This window comes from Protopterus annectens, chromosome 3.part1, assembly GCF_019279795.1.
Source record: "Protopterus annectens isolate FY-2018-M chromosome 3.part1, PAN1.0, whole genome shotgun sequence".
Lineage (NCBI taxonomy): Eukaryota > Metazoa > Chordata > Ceratodontiformes > Protopteridae > Protopterus > Protopterus annectens.
The window spans coordinates 1909971958-1909992909 of NC_056732.1; the positions used below are offsets into that span (position 1 = coordinate 1909971958).

At 40.4% G+C, this 20952-nt stretch overlaps 1 protein-coding gene across 1 annotated transcript in view; it reads right to left on the minus strand.

Annotated features, from left to right (window-relative positions):
- LOC122797954 overlaps nt 1-20952 on the minus strand; it is a 507423-nt gene that overhangs the window by 40339 nt on the left and 446132 nt on the right. Inside the window, exon 12 of the mRNA XM_044066475.1 lies at nt 8509-8627. Coding sequence (XP_043922410.1) covers nt 8509-8627 — 119 coding nt within the window. The remainder of the gene's footprint in view (nt 1-8508; nt 8628-20952) is intronic.

Here is a 20952-nt window from a genome sequence, read left to right on the forward strand (position 1 = left end):
GAAACGCTAATTCCACCTAAAACGTGGCTTTTCAGCACTTCTGTGGATCCCTAGTGATATCTGCATTGCTTACTGTACTTATTTCCTTGTTTCACTTGAAAGAAAGTTACTGTTTGTCGTTTTTACATTTAAGTTACCTGTAACACATTGCATTTAAGTTACCTGGCACTTGTTCACTAAAGCAATTATATAAGTCAGCACTAAAAAAATAAAAGCATTACACCCTCACAAACTCCCCTTGAGTACCTTGTTCCCCATTGGCCCTTTTTTTCAATTATAAAGGAATTCCCAATACTAGTCTAGCATGTCTAAAGGTCAGTTGTCAATCTCCTCTCCGGTCCAGCTGGTGAATCTGGGAATCTTGAGGCAATGTTACAACTGCCTCTTGTACACAGACAACCCTCTCCTCCTCCCAACAAATTCCAACACATGTGAGAGATGCAACCATATAGCCAATCTGGAGGCTAAGCTCTCTCAACTAAGTACTGGCGTAACCAGTCAGGAGGAGAAGGAAATCACACTCACTACAATTCCAGTCTCACATAGATCTACCACGGCAGCAAACCAAACACATAAACACACAAAAACATACTCGGAGGCTCTAAATAAAAATCTGCCTAAGCAGCAGAGACCTCCAAAGCAGACACCCAAGCAACCGCTACCCCATAACAAAACACATGCAACACATAGCTCACAAAGCCAGTGTGCCGAACAGTCACAGCCCTTAAGGCTAAACAACACACCTGATACACTTGTAATAGGTGACTCTATTGTCAGGCACACTGACGTCCCGCTCACCAGGCTGAACAAGGAGAAGGTCACGGTGAGCTGCCTGTCGGGGCGCTAGGATCCGCCACATAACACAAGCACTCATGTCACTCCAAGGCAAGTACAAATATGACTCAGTCATTGTCCATGCTGGTGTGAATGACCTGAGATGTACCTCCCTGGACTACATGAAAAGAGACATAGAGGAGCTCTCTGAGCATGTGGCCCAGGCCGGTATAACCCTGACCTTGAGTAGCATCTTACCCTCACCAAGAATGATGCCTGAATATGAAGACAAGATGATCAATTTCAACAACTGGCTTAAGTATTGGTGTCATTCAAAGGGGATACAATGCCTGTCAGCCTGGGATGACATGCTCGACAAGCCACGATGCTTCGCTAGGGACGGCTTGCACCTGTCACCCCTGGGCTTTCGGATATTGGCAAAGGCTCTTGCTACCCCCATAGTGCCTTTTTTAGGCAAGGCTCAAAAGACAAACCCAACTCCATAGGTATCACAAGGGATAGGAAACTAAGAGTAATGCTACTCAACGCCAGAAGTCTAAACCTCAAGATGCACGCACTCAAAACTCTTCTCAACATGGAGAACATCGATATCTGTGCAGTAACAGAAACCTGGTTCAAGGCTCCCAAGAGCACCCCAGCACTACCAGGCAATACCTCATACCATGCTTTTCGGCCCCAAAACTCGGAATGAACCACAAAAGGAGGGGGAGTATCAATATTCATCAGAGATACCCACACCTCCAGGTTGGTGGCACAGCACGAAGCATCAGAGACTATCCATGTGCAACTAACAGTGGGTAAAACTGCCTTCCAGTTTATAGCCTGCTACAGACCACCCTCCCAAACCCAGGAACCCCACTTGGCCTTCCTGAGAACACTGGAAAATATGAAGGTCTCTCCAAACACCATTATATTGGGCGACTTCAACTACCCAAACATAGACTGGGAGCATTACTCTAGCTCCAACACCCTAGTCCAAAGGTTCCTAGAATTTATAAACTCAAATGCTATGGAACAACTTGTTACCACTCCCACAAGAGGGGAAAACATACTGGACCTGATCATCACCAACATGGGGACTCTATGCTCCAGATCAGAAGTGTATCCATCACTGGTAAGATCAGACTATAAACTAATTTCACCTGATATTCACATCCCGTCCCCACCCCCTGCCCAGAAAACCACAGTGAAAAACTTCTCTAAAGCAAATTTCACACTCCTCAAAACCGAGGTGGAATCCTTCAAAGCCCCCGGGCCTGTGGAAAATACGGCCCAGACCGCAGAATCCTTTATAAACACATTCTATGAACACCTTCAGGAATGCATGGATCATGCAATCACAAAGAAAACCAAGACCCAATCCTCCAAAGGCAGACGTCCTGTCTGGTGGACCCTAGCCATAAACAAACTAAACAATAGAAGGAGGAAGCTACTACATGATAGAGCAAAATCCCAAAAAGGGAAGGCATCTCTGATCAGTATTAGCAAAAAACTATGGGCACTCATAAAATCGTCTAAGGCCAGCTTCGAGAGAAAAATTGTACAGGACACTAAGGATAATCACAAGGCTTTCTTTAGTTATGTTAGGAACCTGGGTGGGAATTCAAAGATATGCTCAGAATTAGTCCAAAATGACAAAAAATACACCGAACCCACAGACATTGCCAACATCCTAGCTGACAGGTTCAGCGCAAACTCCCCCCCTCCCTACCAAAAGGGCAAATATCTATCCCAGCAGAGTGCTGCCCCCCGACATCTCAGATGCTCAGGTAAGAGCCGCCCTCTCCAAAGCAAAAAACACAGCATCAATGGGACCAGACGGTATCCCGGGCTGCGTCCTACATGAAATCCAAGAAGAGCTAAACCCAAACATAAAACTACTGTTCAATCTCAGCCTTACTACAGGATATGTACCCAAAGAGTGGCGTACAGCAACAGTGGTCCCTCTCCACAAAGGTGGTGCCTCAATGGATCCTGGAAACTATCGCCCCATAAGCCTGACTAGCTTGGTCTGCAAAGCTATGGAAAGGATCATCATGGACCTCACAAATAAAGATATTGGGGACCTACAGACACTGGATCCTACCCACTTCGGCTTTGTTAAGGGCAGATCCTGCCTCTTAAACCTGGTTGATTTCTTTGAAACAGTTACCAAGGCCATTGACGAGGGGAAGGTGGTCCACACAGCCTACCTGGACCTCGTAAAAGTCTTCAATACAATACCCCACTTGGGCATTATAGATAAGCTCACCAGCTTAAATATAAACCCCTATGTCACTAGATGGGTTGCAAACTGGCTCAAGGTCAGAACCCATATGGTTAGAATTGCTGGAGCCATGTCAGACTCCAAACCAGTTACAAGTGACGTCCACCAAGGCTCAGTCCTGGGACCTCTTCTTGTTCGGTATATATTTCTCAAAGGTACAGGCCAACATGGAAGGACTGTGGCTGACCAAATTCGCAGATGACTGCAAACTGGGTGCCATAATCGACTCTCCAGCCGACACAAGCATCCTCCAAAAGGGCCTCATAGAAACAGACAACTGGTGCCAGAGCCATGGCCTCAAGCTAAATGCCAAAAAGTGTATAGTCATCCCCTTTGGCAAAAACAAAGTGCCCACAAATTACCACATAGGTGGTAATCCAATAAGTACGGAAGAAGTAATTAGGGACCTGGGGACCCAAGTTGATAGCAATCTCTCATTTGACATTCACGTGGCCAAAGTGGTTAGAAAAACATTTTATATAGCCCACCTAATCATTAAGGGATTCACATCTAGATCAGGGGAGGTCATCGTGCCTCTTTACTCATCCCTCATCAGGCCCATAATTGAGTACAATGCCCCTTTTGGGATGTACTTTACCAGACACCTGCAGCAACTGGAAAGACCCAAAAAGTACCTCACCAAGAGGATCAAAGGGCTCAAACAGATGCCATATGCTGCCCAGTTAAAGAAACTCCAGCTCTACTCAGTGGCATACCGCCTGCTCAGAGGCAATCTGTGCCTGACGTATAAAGCCATGTCCACCCTGGAATTAATGGACATGCTGCATCTCAGAAAATCCAAATCCCATCGAGCTACACGCTCGAGAGACTTGAACCTCAGCACTGAAATAAATAGGACATGCTGGAGGGACAGATTCATAACCCAGAGGATCCCTTCACTCTGGAATAAAATCCCAGTCCAGGTTAGGCAGAGTCCCTCATTGACTCCCTTCAAGAGGAATCTTGATGAGTGGATGGGAGATCGTAGGTTTACCCCGGGTATTACTTCTGTGTCACTGTTAGACAGAGGCACAGTATACTAACCTCGAAAAAAGGCATAGCAAAATAAATTTAAAATGGGTGGCAAAAGCCAAACACACTCTGGCTAGGCTTATAAATGCCCTAGGGCAGATAGCCTAGTATGAACCTATGAACCTATGAATCAGTCTGACAAGTCTTATCTGCAAGGCCATGGATCGTATTATCATGGAACTTATAAACAAAGACATTGGCAACCTTCAAACACTGGACCCCACCCAGTTTGGGTTCATGAAGGGCCAATCTAGTCTCCTGAACTGGACTGACTTCTTCGAATGAGTCTCCAGAGCCATGGACAAGGGTAAGGTGGTCCACACAGCCTATCTAGACCTTGCCAAGGCCTTTGACACCATCCCCAACTCCAAATCCAGCTCCAGACAAGTGACAAGTGGAGTACCTCAGGGTTCAGTCCTGGGACCGCTCTTGTTTGGCATCTACTTCTCTGAAGTATAGGCCAACATTAAGGGACTCTGGCTAACAAAGTTCGCAGATGACTGCAAACTGGGAGCCATTACTGAATCCCCAAATGATGTGGATACTCTACAAAAGGGCCTTACAGAAACAGATGCTTGGTGCCAGAGCCATGGGCTCAAGCTCAATGCCAAGAAATGTATAGTTATCCCCTTTGGGAAAAAACATGTATCCATGAATTACCATATAGGTGGTAGCACACTAAACACCGAAAGTGTGATAAGAGACTTAGGGATACAGGTGGACAGTGGTCTCACCTTCGATAACCACATCGCCACAACAGTTAGGAAATCCTTCTATGTGGCACACCTCATCACTAAGGGCTTTTCATCCAGAATAAAGGAGGTCATTGTCCCACTGTACTCATCCCTCATTAGACCCATTATAGAATACAATACCCTGTTTGTTATGTATCTCTCAAGACATCTGCAACAACTGGTAAGGTCACAGAAATACCTCACTAAAAGAATCACAGGCCTAAAGCAGATGCCCTATGCTGACCGCCTTAAAAAACTCCATCTATACTCTGCCGCATATCATCTACTCAGAGGCGATCTCTGCTTAACATACAAGGCCATGTCAAACCCATAGCTGTTGGACATGCCACACTTGAAGAAATCCCAATCCCTCAGAGCCACACGCTCCAGGGATCTAAACCTTGTCATCACAATAAACAAAACATGCTGGAGGGATAGGTTCCTGACCCAGAGACTCCCCAGACTCTGGAATAGATTGCCCATACATGTCAAGCAGAGTACCTCTCTGGCCCTCTTCAAAAGGAACCTTGACGATTGGATGAGAGAAAGGAAATTCACCCCAGGGATCACATCAGTTGCCCTGCTAGACATCTGATGAAGGTTTTATACTGAAAGTGCTTATCCACTTTTTTTGGTTTTGGCCTGAGACTTTTTGACTGTTTTTATGAACCACGTTTCATTAAAGACATTGGCAACCTTCAAACACTGGACCCCACCCAGTTTGGGTTTGTGAAGGGCCGATCTTGTCTCCTGAACCAGACTCTGGAATAGATTGCCCATACATGTCAAGCAGAGTACCTCACTGGCCCTCTTCAAAAGGAACCTTGACGAATGGATGGGAGAAAGGAAATTCACCCCAGGGATCACATCAGTTGCCCTGCTAGACAGAGGTCCAGGAAAGTAAATAGTGTGGGAAGAAATAGCCAGGGCATTGTTATGGCTAGGTTTGTATAGGCCCTAGGGCTGATAGCCTAGTACCAACCTATGAACCTATGAACCTATGAACCTCTGAGTGCACAGACATCTACATCTTGTAGTGATAGAAGTGCTTCCAAAGAGTGCAGTTTTTGGTCTAAGCTTCTAGCATTTAGTAGCATGACCCTTATTTTGTTCGTACTGGTTAATTTCACACCAGTAATGCTCTTTTCAAAATCTTGCCTAAAAAGGCATTATGGGAGAGGCAAGAGCTTTTGCCAGCAGCTGAAAACCTAGGGGTGCCAGGTGCAAATCGTGTATGGCAAAGCAGTGAGGTCTGTCGACCATGGCTTCCCAGGCAGACAGGAACTGGATCCCCTTGGAATGACACCAAAAACTAAGCCAATTATTAAAATCAATCATTTTTTTATATTGTAGCATCATTCTAGGTGAGAGTAGTATACTGCTCAAGGCTAGGGACATACCAGCCTGGGACACGCACTCATAGAACTCGACCATGTATTTCTTCATATAGTCCAGTGAGGTACATCTCAGGTCATTCACATCAACATGAACTATGACACAGTCATAACGGTACTTGTTTCTGAGAGACCTGACTGCATGTATGATCTGGTGAATCCTGACTACGGACAGGCAGCTGATAGTGACTTTCTCCTTGTCCAACCTGGCAAGTGGGACAGCCGTGTGTCTTGCTACTGAGTCTCCAATGACACGAAAACTTGTTTTTTGAGTGTTTCCACTGGGACTGAACCATATAGTACCACTGAAACCAATACTAAAAGAGCGCAGTCTTAATAGGAAATACTAGTGGTATTTTGATTGGTTTAAAAGAAAGTGTGTTCAGTATGGGCATTGGATTGGTCTGCATGGTTCCCTACTAGGATGCAAGGCAAGGGGGGTGTTTATTACCTAACTGAAGCTTTTGGTTGCTTTCAATTTAAATATAAGTAACTCAGAGAATGAAAAACTAAGGATCTGATGAAGGTTTTATACTGAAAGTGCTTATCCACTTTTTTTTGGTTTTGGCCTGAGACTTTTTGACTGTTTTTATGAACCACGTTTCATTAAAGAATTAAAGAATTAGAATTTTAACATCATAAAAATGTCATCTAAAAATCTCTTGTAGAATTTTACTACTTTAAAGTATGGACTATTGAACATGAGTCTGGTCTCCCAATATGCCATAACCAAGTTGGCAAAACTTGCACCCACTGGTGTCCCCATAGCTACCCCAATTTTTTGTAAATACAGTTTGTTGTTGAACGTTGGGTAGTTATTCTGTAAAATGATGTCTAGCAATTGTCCGACCAGTTTTTTAAAAAATAAACATATATATAAAAAATAAAATATATATATAAAAAAATATAAAAAAGAAAAGAACTGAATATAAAATAGAGTTCTATAAACAACCTATTTATAAACAAATATGAATTTTTTTAAAGGACACATATAATATACTTGTACTTTAAACACATTTTTTAACAACAATAAATACAATTTTATGTTGACATATATTATTTCGTATTAGGATGGAGTTATTTACTATCTTCTTGACCTGTACACACAGACATGTAGATATATGTAATATATGTATTAATTTAGTGAGAAATATATACATATAAATACATTTAACACACTTGAAGCGTATTACATAAATAAAATGTTAGGTCTAAAGTAAAACATTTCTTACTTCTTATTTGAATGAGTATTAAATAAGAATGTGGCTACCGGTTAATAGGTAAAAAGTTACTAGGTAAAAACCACATTATGACACTAGGGGGAGCTATTTACTTTTTAGAGAGTAGAATATCAACAATAGTTGGCTTTCTAACTTTAGACTTTTTCGTACTTTTGCACTCAGGTATATTATTACAATTACTATTACTAAAGTGCAAAAGAAGAAAAGTTGGGTTAACTATACACTTTTCCATACTTTTTTATAATATTGAATGATTTTTATACACACTGACCAATTGTATAAGAACACTACAATAAGATAGTTCGCTGATTGACATGGCTATTGGTTTTAAGAAAAACAAAGGAAAGTGTAAAAACAGAAAGTTAGAAAAGTATACTTTAACCATTATATGTATTAATTTTTACACTGGTTGTTAATAGAAATTTAGGTTTATACATTTGGAAATTAACAGGTCTTGTGGGTGAAAAGTGGTAGATTACTTCTTCCTAATAGGACAGGAATAAAGAGGGGACTATTTAAGGGCAACAGGAATATGAGTAATATGTCTGAAGAAGTTTGGGTATTACCCGAACAAAAAGCGCTTAACGTTACGTGGATTTGTCTGTGGAATTTTATATTAAAAAAGTCATTGTGCACTTAAATTGGTTCGGACTCCAGCATCATTTCATGTTTTAACTCGTTTGGCTGAAGGTGACTAAAGGTGCATTTGCGCAGGGTACTGGTGTACTTGCTATCGTTGTACAGAACAGCTAAACAACACTTAAAATATGGCGTTCTAGTCCTACTCCGAAGCTGAGGTTGTTTGTATTTTTCCTTAGTCAACAGCTGCCGCAGTATCTGTGTCACTGACTAATCCAGGGTCTTAGTCACACCTTCAGCCTTATATGCCTGGAACTCGGCTTCCATGCATGTATATATGAAATTATTTGAATATGAAGTCTGAATAAAGATGAATTAAACACAATCATACACTGACAGTAAGTTTGAGTTGCACTTCAGATATACTGCATTTAACCTGGAACTACATACTGAGATTTGGAACTTACTTTATTAGACTGATGACAGTCGATTTTATTTCTCTTTTTACCAGTGATTCTTTCATCATCTTCATGGTCCTTTCTTTTCTCTGCTTTGTATTTACTTATAATATCATGTCGTAGATATTCTACAAGGAAATGATTGGTTAGATTAATAAGAAATTGTTTTGAACAAAAAATACAAATACCTTAAATAATTTAACAACTTAAATAAGAAATCCAAACTTCAAGACAACAGCAACACCAAAACACTGTTCTTGGCTTAGCAGCTGAGAATCTTCTAGATGCACTGAAATGTGACAGCAGATGTAGCAATATGTGAAGGATCTCAGATGTAGATGGAATTTATTTCACCATGAAGTGCTTCCATATGAACTGCTAGGTTAACTACTTAATAATCAAGATGCTGCACCCCTTAACTCTTAATTCGTAGTGCAGAGAAATAATTATTTCAGTAGCATAAATTCTGAAGATATCATCATATATTATATATTTTGCACTACAAAATATTTATTAAGAATCACACATTAGTTTATTATTTGAAAGTTTTGCTGTCACTTTCTAAATAATAAGGCATTACTACATTAGTAGTCCCTTAGTGAAACCAGAGCTAATTCGTACTCTTTCCTCTTACTCTGTCAAAGAAAAGGTTTTGCCCCTAATGTAATCTCTTAGATAAGTAGGAAATCTCCTGTCGTGTCGAGCAACTAGGAGGGGTACCAAGAGATAAGCCTAACGATTTTACAGAATGTATCGGTTCTGTCATAACTATGCAGGCAAGTTTCTTCCCAGTCTTTGGGAACTGCATAAACTGGCAGAGGTTTCCCCAACTGCAACTTCAGTATTTTCATGGTAATAAATGCTAGAAACCTCCATGGTGCTCAGATAGGCTTATGCTATTTTCTAGGTTCATGCAATGTTTTATACTCTGTTGACATACCTCTTCAGTCATGATCCATGATCAATGACCTTTATATATGACACAGGTACTGAACAACTCTCAATTATATTAGGGGTCCTTTAAGACATAACTGCAGGTCATCATACAAACTTCATCTCCCGGTAGAAGCTTTTCAGTTTTACACAGTCTGTTTCTTAGCTTGCTGTTTTCTTCATATATTATTTTCTAATATTCATAGTCTCATAGGTTTATAGGAGATTACTATACTAACAGTTTAAGTGCCCTTACAAGCCTAATTATTATTTCCCACATTTTAACCGATGTTTATTGCTAAGGGCTAGAGTATGGCTTAGGTTTGTGCCTATGCCCTTGAGTATTTTACAGACTGTCCCTGTCCGTAAGGGACATGGGTGCCACCCCAGGAGCAAATTTATGATTCCTCATCCATTAATCCCAACTACATTTAAAGAGGGTCAGGGAAGGGTTCTGCTTTACGTGAATAGGAAGCCTGCTCCAGAGAATGGGTAATCTCTAAAACACATATCTGTCTCTCCAGCATGCTTTGCTCGTGTTACAGACCAGGTTTAGATCCCTAGATCAGGTGACCCTTGTGCAGTTTGTCATGTAAATGTGTAACAGATCCATCAGAGCTGGATTTGTGACTATGTGGTAGGTTAGGCCACCTTGCAAACACGGCAAGCACAGCTCTAATACTTGTTTCTGCTGGTGATGAATCTGCTGTAATTTGAGGGGTAATTCTTTAACTGACCAAAATTCATGGGAAATCTTGATGCTCTGAGGTACATTTTTGAGATTTATAAAACAATCTTTTCTTCACTGATGGCCTGAATAGAAAATATGATCAAAGAAAGAAAAGTAGTCTTAATTATTCAACTTTGTTTTATCCTGCATCCTTTCAACCCATCCTGAGCAACACTACACTTTAATAAGTGCAGTGTGAGTGACAGTATGGGAAAGAATAGTGGAAGCTAGGTTAAGAAGGGAGGTGATGATTAGTGATCAGCAGTATGGTTTCATGCCAAAAAAGAGCACTACAGATGTGATGTTTGCTCTGAGAGTGTTGTTGGAGAAATACAGAGAAGGTCAGAAGGAGTTGCATTGTGTCTTTGTGGACTTAGAGAAAGCATATGACAGTGTGCCTAGAGAGGAGTTGTGGTATTGTATGAGGAAGTCAGGAGTAGCAGAGAAGTATGTAAGAGTGGTACAGGATATGTACGAGGGTAGTGTGACAGTGGTGAGGACTGCGGTGGGAATGACAGATACGTTTAAGGTGGAGGTGGGATTACATCAAGGATCTGCTCTGAGCCCTTTCTTATTTGCAGTAGTGATGGACAGGTTGACAGGTGAGATCAGACAGGAGGCCCCGTGGACTATGATGCTTGCAGATGACATGTGATCTGTAGTGAGAGTAGAGATCAGGTTGAGGAGACCCTGGAGAGGTGGAGATATGCTCTAGAGAGGAGAGGAATGAAGGTCAGCAGGGCCAAGACAGAATATATGTGTGTAAATGAGAGGGAGGGTAGAGAAATAGTGGGGATACAGGGAGTAGAGTTGGTAAAGGTGGACAAGTTTAAGTACTTGGGATCAACAGTTTAGAGTAATGGTGAGTGTAGAAGAGATGTGAAGAAGAGAGTGCAGGCAGGGTGGAATGGGTGGGCAAGAGTGTCAGGAGTGATTTGTGACTGACGGGTACCAGTAAGAGTAAAAGGGAAGGTCTACAAGAGGGTAGTGAGACCAGCTATGTTATATGGGTTGGAGACAGTGGCACTGACAAAAAGGCAGGAGTCAGAGCTGAATGTGGCAGAGTTAAAGATGTTAAGATTTGCACTGGGTGTGATGAGGGTAGACAGGATTAGGAATCAGTATATTAGAGATTCAGCTCAGGTTGGACCGTTTGGAGCCAAAGCCAGAGACATGAGATTGCATTGGTTTGGACATGTGCTGAGGAGGTATGCTGGGTATATTGGGAAAAAGATGCTAAGGATGGAGCTGCCAGGTAAGAGGAAAAGAGGAAGGCCTACGATAAGGTTCATGGATGTGGTGAGAGAGGACATGCAGGTGGTTGGTGTGACGGAGCAAGATGTAGAGGATAGGAAGAAATGGAAAGAGAGGATCCGCTATGGCGACCCCTAACGGGGACAGCCAAAAGATGATGATGATGATGAGTGTGAGTGACTGTATTAAGACGTGGATATGAGTGTTGCTATGTTGCCAGAAGCCATAAGGTTTCTAGATGCTCTAAGATACCTTTTCATCCAATGACGGCCTGAACAAAAACCATGATTAATGAAAGAAATTCTTACTCTTCACCTTTGCTTTTCCCTGCATTCTTTCAACACTAAATTAAGATGGGGACCTGGGACCTGGTAGGCACCCAAAAGCCATGGGGTTATACAAGCTCTGACATTTGTTTTACAGCTTTTTTTTTTTTTTTTACAACTTTTTAGATCTAAAGCTAGCTTGAACAAAAATATGCTTACACAAAAGAAATTCAGTCTTACTTGTTTTATTTCAAGACAGAAATAAGTTATGTCCACGTTTTAATGTTCAAAGCTGACAAAGTACCAATTCACATTAAACTTTGAAGACAAATGCTTGTGAGGATATCTGGGAATAGTACCTGCCCCCCTCCTCAAAATAGATGTATCTCCCTATGATGTTAAATTGTGATGAAAATTAAGGCATAAGTGCCCACACTCATATATTTCAAGCTTCTGGCATCATATGTATTAATAGCATCGCTCTGTACCCCCAAACGACAGCTACCTTCTGTGTAGCCTTCTGATATTAGAGCGGGGAAACTGAAAAAACAAACAGAACGTAATATGTTTGTTGTCAGACATATCTATATCTATACATCTATATCTCTGTTTCTTTCTCTCTCTCTCTCTCTATATATATATATATATATATATATATAGTTATATATATGTATATGCATACACACATACACACACATACACACACACACACACACACACACACACACACACACACACACACACACACACACACACACACACACACACACATAAAAACGCATTTCTTTACTTCCCCCAAAAAGATAGCCACCTATCAGATGTTTGTGAGGAAAATGAAAAAAATGAGTACAATAATATTTCCAACTTGTTGCTTCTAGACTGCAAAATGCACCTATACAATTTATACTGACCCTCTCTATGTGCCTCTGACCTTTGTGAGGAAAGTTAAAGAAATAATGACCACTCTGTTCTCAGCCCATCACAAGATGCAATAACTTTTGTGGTTTGGGAGGAATGTTATAGAAATAATGGGAAACATGCAACATAGGGAACACCTCTGGCGGTTGGGGGATATGAAGGTCCTCTGTACAAGGTAAATGCTTGGCATGCAGTTATTTTTATTTTATTTAGCATTTTATTACTGGAATGGTCTGATTGGGATGACAAGCTCAACATCGATAAGGCAATACAAATTTAATTACAAAAATGTGAATTGGATTGATAGACAAACTTGTTAACAGGATAAACAGACAAAATATATAATCTTAAGGTTAAGCAGAATAGCTAAATATAATCATGTATGAGTAATTATGTAGGTAAAAAGATGAGATTTAAGTGAGGATGAGATTTAAGTAATGTAAGCAGAAAAGAAGGTATAAAATGCAGGCAAGTAAGCTGCAGGAGAGTGGAATTGAAGTGGGTATTAGGTAGTCGAGTATTCACATGGAGAGGGAATGGAGGGTCTAATGAGAAAAAACAGTGGTGAAGAATTATTTTATTTATTTATTTATTTTACATTTGTTAACCGGGAAAGTCTGATTGGGCACATGTCCTTTTTCAGTGGAGGCCCGGGCAGAAAAGCTCCATGTACACAGTAAAATATTACATTAAATAGTTGATATACAGTTAGATTACATGCAATCATATATAGTATCCATACACTTTTTCTATTAATAATGATGTTGAAAAATAATACCTAAAAAGAAAGAGTTTAGACATCAAATACTTGGTATTTGGGATATATATCTGTATCTACATATATATATATATATATATATATATATATATATATACATATATATATATATATATATGGGTCCCCTTTAGTTGACCGAACCGACGATTCCCCGACACGTGGAAAACGAAGACCAAACGACCGACAGGTAAGTTTACCGAAAGGGTGATTTGCCGACAGAGGAAAGACCGACAAAGGGTAATGTGTGGCGACTCGGTAAGTGCGACAGTGACGGAGTTAGGAGCGGTCAGGTAAGTGAGCTATATTGTGGGATTTTGGGTTAGGGTGTGGGAAAGGTGAGTGTGTGTTAGTGTCGGAGTTAGGGTTCGGCTAAGGTAAGTGTGTGATAGTGAGGGACTGTAGTTTAGGGATGGGTTAAGTGAGTTAGGTTTAGGGTGCGGGTGGGGTGAGTGTGCGATTGTGACGGGCTTTATGTTTTTGGGTGGGTTAAGTGAGTTAGGGTTAGGGTGCAGGTAGGTGAAGTGTGCGATAGTAACAGTCTTTAGGTGTAGGGGTAGGTTAAGTGAGTTAGGGTTAGGGTGCAGGTAGGGTGAGTGTGCGATAGTGTCGGACCTTAGGGTTAGGGTTTGGGTTAGGGCTAGTGGCTATGCTATGTAGTGTAATGTGTTGTTTACGTTCGGTGTGTCGGTGTAATGGTGTTCGGGGTTTTGCGTTGTCGTTTTTTGTGTTGTCGGTTATCTGGTCTCGGTGGTTTGTGTGTCGGCGAAGTGGTATGTCGGTATTTTAAAGTAGACCCATATATATATATATATATATATATATATATATATATATATATATATATACACAAACATTATAAAAAAGCTGGTAGGATGAAATATGTATAAAAGATAGATTGGATAGGAAGGGTTCTGAGTAGAGAGGAGAGAGGAGAGAGGATAGGTACAGATATGGAAATAATGAGATGAAAGTGGAGGGGTTGATAGAGCGAGTAGCAGGTGATAATGTCTAAAGGTAGGGAAAGCAGGAAGGTTGCAGACATATAGAGGAAAAGGAATAATTCAAAGGGTGTAAATAAGAATAGTATTGGTAGGTGTGCTGTAATTAAAATCAGTTGGATATAGGAAAGGAAGAGGATACTTAAAGGGAGCAGCATAGAGATGTAACAGGAGGAATAATACTGGGAAATAGAGCAAAGAAGTAGAAGTAATGGGGTGAGAAATAGAGATATGTATTGGTAGGAGATTAATCTGGGTTGTTGCAGTTACATAACCAAAGATGCTAAAGAGTCTTTGAAAATTTATTGAGTATTAAGTTGGAAAGGGGAAAGTGTACTGTGGATAACAGTTAAACAATTACATTAGCTCTGGGAGTGGAGAGCAGTCAATAAGGTAAACATTGGAGTACAACAGTTATATTACTTACATGTTTGTATTAATCATGTGTAAGGCATGAGTATGGCCATTTCTGGCTGAGGTGCTCTTTAAGAAGTTTAAACCTTAGGAGGTGAAGGGGATGGTGTTCCATAATCTTGTAATGTAGCTTGAATATAAGGATTCACCAGCTATGTTGTTTGATTTGGTAGAGAGTATCAGCGATTGAATACTGGACCGCAGGTTGGGGCACAGCCGAGAACTGTTATGAAGGGCTGAGCAATTGTCAGGTTGATAGATTAACTTGTGGGTGGTTACAAGGTGAGTGCATGTAAGAAGATTTGATTGTTGTAACGTGATGCTAGTTTATTTTTTGTATGTTTATAAGGTAAGTTAGTAAAGTCAATAAATAGAGGAGGAGGGTAAGATGTAAGGGATTGCTAGGGTTTTTCAGACAGCTTTGGTAAGACAAGATCTGGATTTAGAGAGGGTACCTAGTTTTGTATGTGTTTCCTTTATGACATTGTTGTCAAGAATTTGAACAAACTGGAGATGCTGTTCTAGTGATGAGTAGTCTAGTTTGAGTTACAAGTTCTGGGGAGGATAGTGTTAAAGGTTACAATAAAAGAGTGTTTCAGTTCTGAGAAGGTTTTTAGGGTAAAGAGCAAGAACTTTGTAAGCTATTATGAGGTTCCTGTCCTCAATAGGTTCATAGATTAATACTAGGCTAACTGCTGTTGTGGGCAATTTTTAGCCTAGCTATTTAACATATGTGAGAATCAAACCCTGCACCTTGTGTTTGTAAGGTAAACACCCTACCCATTATGCCAACCACCCATCTTGACACTGGATCACAGTGTTGTAGCTTTGGTCATCTGAGTCATATACACTGTTCAGGTGGACAAGTAGTTGGGAGTTTGACAGCCATAACTCAATGGAGGAAAAGGACTATTGGGTAAGTTTTTAAGAGTATGGGGAGAGCAGAAGCAGAGCAGATGAGGATTAATTCATCTGCATATTGTATTATACAAGCATGTTTAGTGGCCTTGCAGAGTGTGCTGATATAGTTAATAAATAGTAAAGGACATAGGAATGACCCCTGTAAGACCCCAGTACAGACTGGGTGGAAAAAAAGAGTGTGCTTGGCACCATTTGACTGCCTGCAATCTATCAGAGAGGTAGTTACGAAACAGGATATTACTAGTTGAGAGCATGAGAGCAGAAAATTGATGTAGGAGATTTTGGTGTGGGACAGTCTCAAATGACTTAGAAAGATCTAAAAATATAGAGGTGGCTAGATACCCTTTGTTTCTCTCACTATTTATTAGGTTTGTGAAGTTAAGAAGGGTGGTTGTGGTACAAAACCATGTTGTGTGTTAGTGATAAGACTGTTTTGAAATAGGTATGCCATAAACTGGGAGTGAACACATTTTTCTAAAATCTTAGCAAATGGAACAATATAGCTATGGATCAGTAATTTGATAGATTGGTAGAGGAACCACCTTTGTGTAGAGGGATCACATAAGATGATTTCCAGAGGGTAGGGATCTGAGTTTCACTGATGGAAAGATTTATAAGAATTGATAATTGTTAAGCCCATGTTTCAGCTGCTACACCTAGGCATTCTGATGGCAGCTTATCTGCAGCTAAAGCTGTTGGTTTTAGTTTTGTGAGATGTCTTTTTATAGTAGTTGTTGAAACTGTTTTGAGTTTAAATTGGTTGTTCGTATTGTTGGAAGGGTAAGGCCTGGGGGTTCTTTTTGATACATTTAAGTACAGTTTGAACAAAGTGGGTATGAAGTCATTAACTATTTCATGTTTTTTTGTTGTTGGGAGATGGAATATTAAACTGTTCTGACTTGTGTAGTTTGCTTACTGATTTCCAGAAAACTTTTGAGTTGTTAGGGTGTTTTTGCTAGACAGAGGCAACAGGATTGTTTTGTTTTTTAATTAAGGGTTCAGATTTGTCTTACTTTGTTAAGGTCTGTCCCTTTCCTGTTTTGTAGCTATATTTTCCGAGTTCTTGGCTGGCTGTGTTGGTGAGTGGTTAGAGTTGTCACCTCACAGCAAACGGCTATCTGGTTTGATTTTTGGCTGTGGTGCCTTCTGTGCGGAGTCTGCATATCCTCCCTGGGGTTGCATGGATTTCCTCTGGATGATCTGGTTTCCTCCCACAGTCTAAAGACATACAGCAGGTAGAATGGGCACTCTAAATTGGCCCAGATGAACTACTGTGGCATGGCTAGCCACCTGGCGGTGTAAACCTTGGCTCAATATGATTCTCACTGTTGAAGTGATACCCATATGGATTTTCCAGGTTCTATCTCTTTGGATCATTAGATCTTTCGTTTCCTTAGTCACAAGGCAGGGTAGATGTTACACCTTTTGTCCTTATGGGTGCTTGGTGATGTAGGATTTGTAAAATGTATTGTTGAAATATGTGACTACATCATCAAATGGTAGGGTTTGTAGAGTGGCCCAGCTGCAGGTTTTTAGAGTGTAGACAAAAGTGTCCTTATTAAAGGCTGTTAGGTTGTGAACGTGGCTATAGATTTTTTTTTTTGCTACGGTTTTAGAATGTCTAAGAGCATAAGTGGGCAGGTGATCACTTAATAGGCAGCTAAAGTTAATAATGATATTAGTATGTGTGTTTAGAATCAAATCAAGCATTGATTGTTTGCAACTTCTTGTGTCTGCGTTAGTAGGGGAAGTAATGACTTGCACAAAACCATAAATGTTTATTGGGGGTGAATTCATCTCAGGGATGATGGGATGTCAGTCAATACTAAGGTCTTCTAGTATAATAGTTTCATGTGGTATATCTTTAGTGAACCATAATATGATGTCCTCTGCTATAGGGATATTTTTACCTGAAGAGATGTAGAAGGCAGCTGTACATGACATTTTTTGTGGATTTAGTTTAAGTAAGGAGTTCTACTTTCTGGAAAGTGGGGATTAGGTTGGGACTGAGAGTTATGTTTACGCTGTTCCTGAATATTATGGCTACACCTCCTGACATTTTTTTTTACCTGTCAAGTCTGATTATATTAAACCCTGGAGGAAGAATTTCCTCGTCTGTGACTTCAGCTTTCAGCCATGTTTCAGTAGCTATTAGAATGTCAGTGCACCGAGTGATGTTAAGGACATCACCTACTCTAATTAGCAGATCCAGTGTAAATATAATTGTAGTACATGGAGTGCAGTGATTATGCTCCAATAACAGTTACATTACATGCTGGCTCAGAGCTATTTTAGTGCAAGACCCAAGTTTAATAATGCTTAGAAGGGTACTTAACAATTGCAAAGCACCCCCATGCTCTGTTAAGATTGTGTCTGGCACTAAAAATGACAGTGTCTACCAGTAAATAGCAGAAGCAGGACAAGAAACAGCTTCATTTCAATTCCTATTTCTGCCTGCTGTCTTACACTACAGGCAGAATTGTAAGTTAAACTGCTACAATTAGACAGGGAATATGTAAGGGCATACTTTCCTGCTGCTTTAATAGCTTTCAAAGCCGGTACAATACTTTGTTTTTTTATAACTTTAGTTCGACTAATAGTACATGCTGCAGACATACCTCTCAACTGTCCAGATTTTGTCAAAATGCCCAGATTTTTGCCTCATGTTTTCAGTCTGTTCCTCATAAAATTTGTGGTTTTCTGGCAAAACACTGAGGATTGTAGTCAAGAAATAATGACATACATTTGTGTTTTACACGTTACAGGTTCATAGGTCCATGGCTAATGACCACAGAGGCCTTTTTAAGCCTAGCCATGCATCACAAATGTCTGACAAGTTCTAAAACCCCTGATAACTCTAAGCAGGGGTTTGAGAGATTAAACTTTTACAAGCACGGGCCTGGAAAATGAATCATTTACAGGTTGCCTGTGTCCATTAGAGAGACAGGTGCCAAACCAGGGATGAATTTCAGGATAAGAAACACTGTAAGGAATAGTCCAAATAGCTCAATGAAGTACGCAACACCAAACTTTAGCACTTTCATTCACTTTATTTTACGTGAACTTCATCAGAAACAACTTACCCAAAACCAAAAGCACTTTTTATAATAAAAAAGAATGTCACATGTTCAATGATGTCAGCAATTAATTCATCTCATTAAAATACAATTTATATGTATAATAATGTTTATATAAAAATATACAAATACAAAACTACTCATAATATTTTAACAAATAATGTAATGTATGTAAAAATAATAAATAATAGTTTAATTTCATATATAAAAAACATTTTATATTAACTGATTCATTTAATCCAGGAGCTTGATCTGCTCCTAGATATTCCTGTTCCCCATCCAATTCTCCAAGTTGCACTTGAACTGAGTTAGGGAGGAACTTTGGTTCATGGGGATGGGGAGCCTGTTCCATAGACAGGACAGTCTCTGAGATACATACCTGTCTCTCAAGCAGGTTCTATTTGTATCAGAGGCAAGGTTTAAGTCTTTAGAATGGGTAATTCTTTTGCTGTTTGTTTTGTGGATATGCAGGAGGCTCATCAGAGTGGGGTCTGACAATGCCCTGTATGCCAGGCATAGATTTTCTTGTAGGAGACATAATGCAGAGATAGGGTCCTGAGGGAATCTGCACAGGACATTTTACTTATGCCCTGTATTCTTTTAGTGAGGAGTCTCTGTGGATGTTCCATTTATAGGATATGAATGGTTAGGTACATACCAAAGGGGGCATTGTACTAAATGATAGGTCTGATGAATGTCGAATACAGTGAAATGATGACTTCCTCTGACTTAGATGCCAAACCTTTGTTTATAAGTTGTGCTACATAGAATTATTTCCTCACTACTGTAGACACATGATGGTCAAAGGCTAGATTACTATCTATGTGTGTCCCTAAGTCCCTGACTACTGGGTCAGCTTTAAGTAGTGTGTTGTTAATATGATAGTTACCAGGGGTGTATGACTTCCCAAAGAATACTATTATCCATTTCTTGGCATTTTGTTTTAGTTCATGGTTGTGACACCAGTTGTTTGTCTATGGCAGCCCCTCCAGGAGAACATTTGTGTCAGTGTGGGATTCAATGACAGCTCCAAATTTGCAATCATCTGCAAATTTAGTCAGCCAAAGACCATTGACATTGGCCTTGATTTCAAAGGAGTAAATGCCAAAAAGGAGCAGTCCAAGACTGATCCCAAGGGACTCCACTTATGACTGGCCTCTTTGTAGAGGTGGACTCCCCAGTTCTAACTTCCTGGGTCTTGTCTGTGAGCCAGTTGGATGTCCAGTGGGTGACATACAAGTTTGTGTCTAACCTACTGTGTTTGTCAACAATGCCCAAGTGGGGTATTTGTCAGATGCCTTGGCCAGGCCAAGGTAGGCAATATGAACCATTTTTCCCCTCATCCATTGCTTTGGTTACCTTCTCAAAGAAGTCCACCAGGTTGAGTGGGCATGATCTGCCCTTGACAAAACCAAACTGGGTTGGGTCCAGTGTTTGGATGTTTACTGTATCTCTGTTGATCATTTCCATTGTAATTCTTTCCATGGCTTTACATGTAAGACTAGTGAGATGTATGGGTCTGTAGTTTCTGTGGTCTGTAGATGGCCCACCTTTGTGCAGAGGGATGACTGTTGCTGTTCTCCATTCATGAAGCACAAAGCCTGTTTGGAGTCTACAGTTAAATAATAATTCCAGAGGCCCTGATAGGTCAGATTTCATGCTATTTAGAAGGCATCCTGCGATATTGTCTGGGCCCATTGATGCAGTGCTCCTGGTCTTAGAGACAGCATTAAGGACCTGTTCCCTAGTGATAGAAGGGGGAGTTATATTTGATGGTATTTCCTGAGGGAAGGTTGATGGGAGAGTGGGGTAAAGTTGGAGCTGAATTTATCAGCAAGGAGGCTTGCTATATCTTCTGGCTCAGTATAGGTGGCTGTATTTTTAATGAGCTCTCCACACAAATGTGTATTGCCTTTGAGGTTGTGGACATAGTTAAATAATGCTGTGTGGTTATCTTTGGCCTGGGAAGCCAATTTCAGATTTGGCTTTGGTAGACTTTATTTGTCCTTTGAGTTGTTTGTTTAGTTTGATGAGAGTGCTTTTATCCTGCTGGGTGCTGCACCTCCTATTTTTTGCCATGATTTTCTTCCTTCTGTTATACAGCCTATTGATTTTGTGATTCCACCCGAGTGGCTTGTTTTTTGAGTTAGTTCTGTACTTCTTC